The sequence below is a fragment of the Pediculus humanus genome, genomic scaffold (assembly GCF_000006295.1).
Source record: "Pediculus humanus corporis 1103172107823 genomic scaffold, whole genome shotgun sequence".
NCBI lineage: Eukaryota > Metazoa > Arthropoda > Insecta > Psocodea > Pediculidae > Pediculus > Pediculus humanus.
Window position 1 is genome coordinate 27,457 of NW_002987410.1, and position 2,600 is coordinate 30,056.

Consider the following 2,600-nt stretch of genomic DNA (forward strand, 5'->3'; position numbering starts at 1 on the left):
TTATTCACTTCTGGCTGGCAGTAGCTTACCTGTACATGTTCCAAATCCAACTCGATAACCATTTCCTTGGCAATAACCTAAAATTAATTTTTTCAAAATAGATTAGTTATTTATTATATATTTATTTCAGATTTTATGAAATTGTAATAAAAAATTAAATTTCAAACATACCACTAATGATGACTTCATCATTATCCTGAAGAAATTTTCGAATGGATCCATCAGCTAATTGTATGGGTTTGGTACCTTTCCAACTCAGTTCCAACATGGATCCAAAGGAATCAGGCGTCTGTAATAAACAATTGTAACACAAAATATTTTTTCAAATATTTCAATAAGTTAATTTATTTTGATCTAACCTCTCCGCTTATGGTACCAGATGCCATCAAATCTCCAGGTCTTAAGTTACATCCTGTTACTGTATGATGAGTGAGCTGCTGTTTTGCAGTCCAGTACAAATAGCGATAATTGGATTTACAAATGGTTGTCGTTGATGATTCATCTATTGAGAATTTGATGTATTACTTAAAAATTTCATTTAAAATTCTATAAATTTGCATTATTTACAGTTACAGACTTACTTTTAAGATCGACTTTTAAATTAATATTGAAATTAAACGGATCAGAATGTTGAAGATAAGGTAATGGAGTTGGATTTTGTTCGTAATTTGGAACTTTAAAGTTTTGCAATGCATCTACAGTAACAACCCAAGGAGAAATAGAAGTTCCTAAATTTTTCGCTAGAAAAGGTCCTAATGGAACATACTCCCATTTTTGAATATCTCTCGCTAATAATAAAAAGTGAGTATTTAAAACCTATTGGAAAATCAATTAAAAATCGACAAAAAAGAAAAATTTTCTTTACCACTCCAATCGTTCATCAAAACAAATCCAAATATATGATCTTCAGCATTGTTTATTGAAACTGGTTCTCCCAATTTTGTAGGTGGACCACCAACAAAAAAAGCAACTTCAAGTTCAAAATCCATGAGACGGCTTGGTCCGAATATTGGGCCGGCTCCTTCAATGGGTACCGTTTGACCAAGTGGTCGTTTTATAGGGGTTCCTGATAAGACAACAGAACTGGATCTTCCGTGGTAACCGACGGGTATGTGCTTCCTGTTTTATTTCTTACATTTATTAATGAATTTCAATCAAAACTCTATCGATTTTAACTTTTCAGAGAAATATGTTTACCAGTTGGGCATCAATGCATTTTCCGGACCACGAAACATGATACCAACATTTGTGGCATGATGAATAGAAGAATAAAAATCGGTGTAATCCCCAATATGAGCGGGAAGATGCATTTTCACACTCGATTGCGGATGAAAAACTCTAAGTAAAAAAAAAAATTTTCATTTTTTGATTTTGTTCGAGGGAAAATAAAAATGGTACATAACAAAATTGTTACCAAAATTGTTACTTTTTTTATAAGGAAATCATACTTTTTTCTAAGTTCTCCTTGCAAAGTTGGATTTCCAGCGGAAAGAAGCATTTGTAACGTTTTTCTCGTTTCTTTCCAGAACGTTTTCCCTTGTTCCATGAACGAATTAAGAGTCTCCTCCGAGAAGACATGTTTTTTTTCTCTCAATTGTCCTTCAAACAAATGTGAAACAGCTTTTACGTCGAGTACTTCGTTACCAATGGCGACTCCGATTCTAGGTTTCGGCTGTGAAATGTCATTTGAGAAAAACTTTTTAAAACGAGTTTTTTTTTTTAAACGATTCACAAATGATGTTTCTACATCTTTAACTACTAATGAAATTCCAAGGCCGGCAAGACACAATAATACATAAATTTTGTTTTTTTTTTTTTTTTTTTTTTTTTTTATTGTAGCCGGTAAAAGAAAATATTTGTGACGTTGAAAAAGAAGAATAAAATCATTATACGAAGTTTTAGTTTAAAATTCTGATTTAAAATCTATAAAAAGAAACCGTAGAAAATTTCTAGAATCCATCAATTAATCAAATAATTCAATTTTTTCGACGATCAATATATATGTATATCAACGGAAATTTAAAGATAACAGATTTGAATATGCGCATGCGCGAAATTTAAAAAATAAATGCAATAAAAAATGTTTTACTTACATCTTCATTAGTTGAAAAAATTCCATAGGGTAAATTTTCCAACGGAAAATCACAATTTTCATCGTACGGAACGAAAGACATGTTTAAATTAATTAATTTCTATTAAATATATATTCAATAACAAGTTAACTCGTCAACTGAAAAGATGAGAAAAGGAAAAAAAAACGATGAAAAAACCTGATTTTCAACCGAGGAACTAGTTTTTGATTCGTTTATTATTATTATCACATAACCGACCTTGAGACTTGCATGTGATTTCAAATGTAGGAGTAGGCGCGTTTACAAAAAAAAAATCCAATTGAAATTTTTTTTATTAAAACTTTTCTTTTTGTTTGTTTGCTGTTGTTGTTGTTGTTGTTGTTTCGTTTTTCTTTTTCTAAAACAAACAAACAAAAAAAACCATTAAATTATTACAAAGAAAATATTTTTTTTCTTAACAACAATAACATTTAAAATGTATTTTATATAAAATAATAATAACAATAAAAATTCGCCTAAATTTTATTT

General features: G+C 29.8%; 1 protein-coding gene across 1 annotated transcript; it reads right to left on the minus strand.

Annotated features, from left to right (window-relative positions):
- On the minus strand, nt 1–2,174 carry Phum_PHUM373940 (Fumarylacetoacetase, putative; the record flags this gene model as incomplete). The annotated part of the gene is made up of 8 exons (XM_002428238.1): nt 1–77; nt 172–289; nt 360–502; nt 582–788; nt 866–1,119; nt 1,198–1,338; nt 1,449–1,672; nt 2,094–2,174. 8 exons carry the CDS (start codon nt 2,172–2,174, stop codon nt 1–3), a joined length of 1,245 nt encoding a protein of 414 aa, XP_002428283.1.
- Between the last annotated feature and the right edge of the window lie 426 nt (nt 2,175–2,600).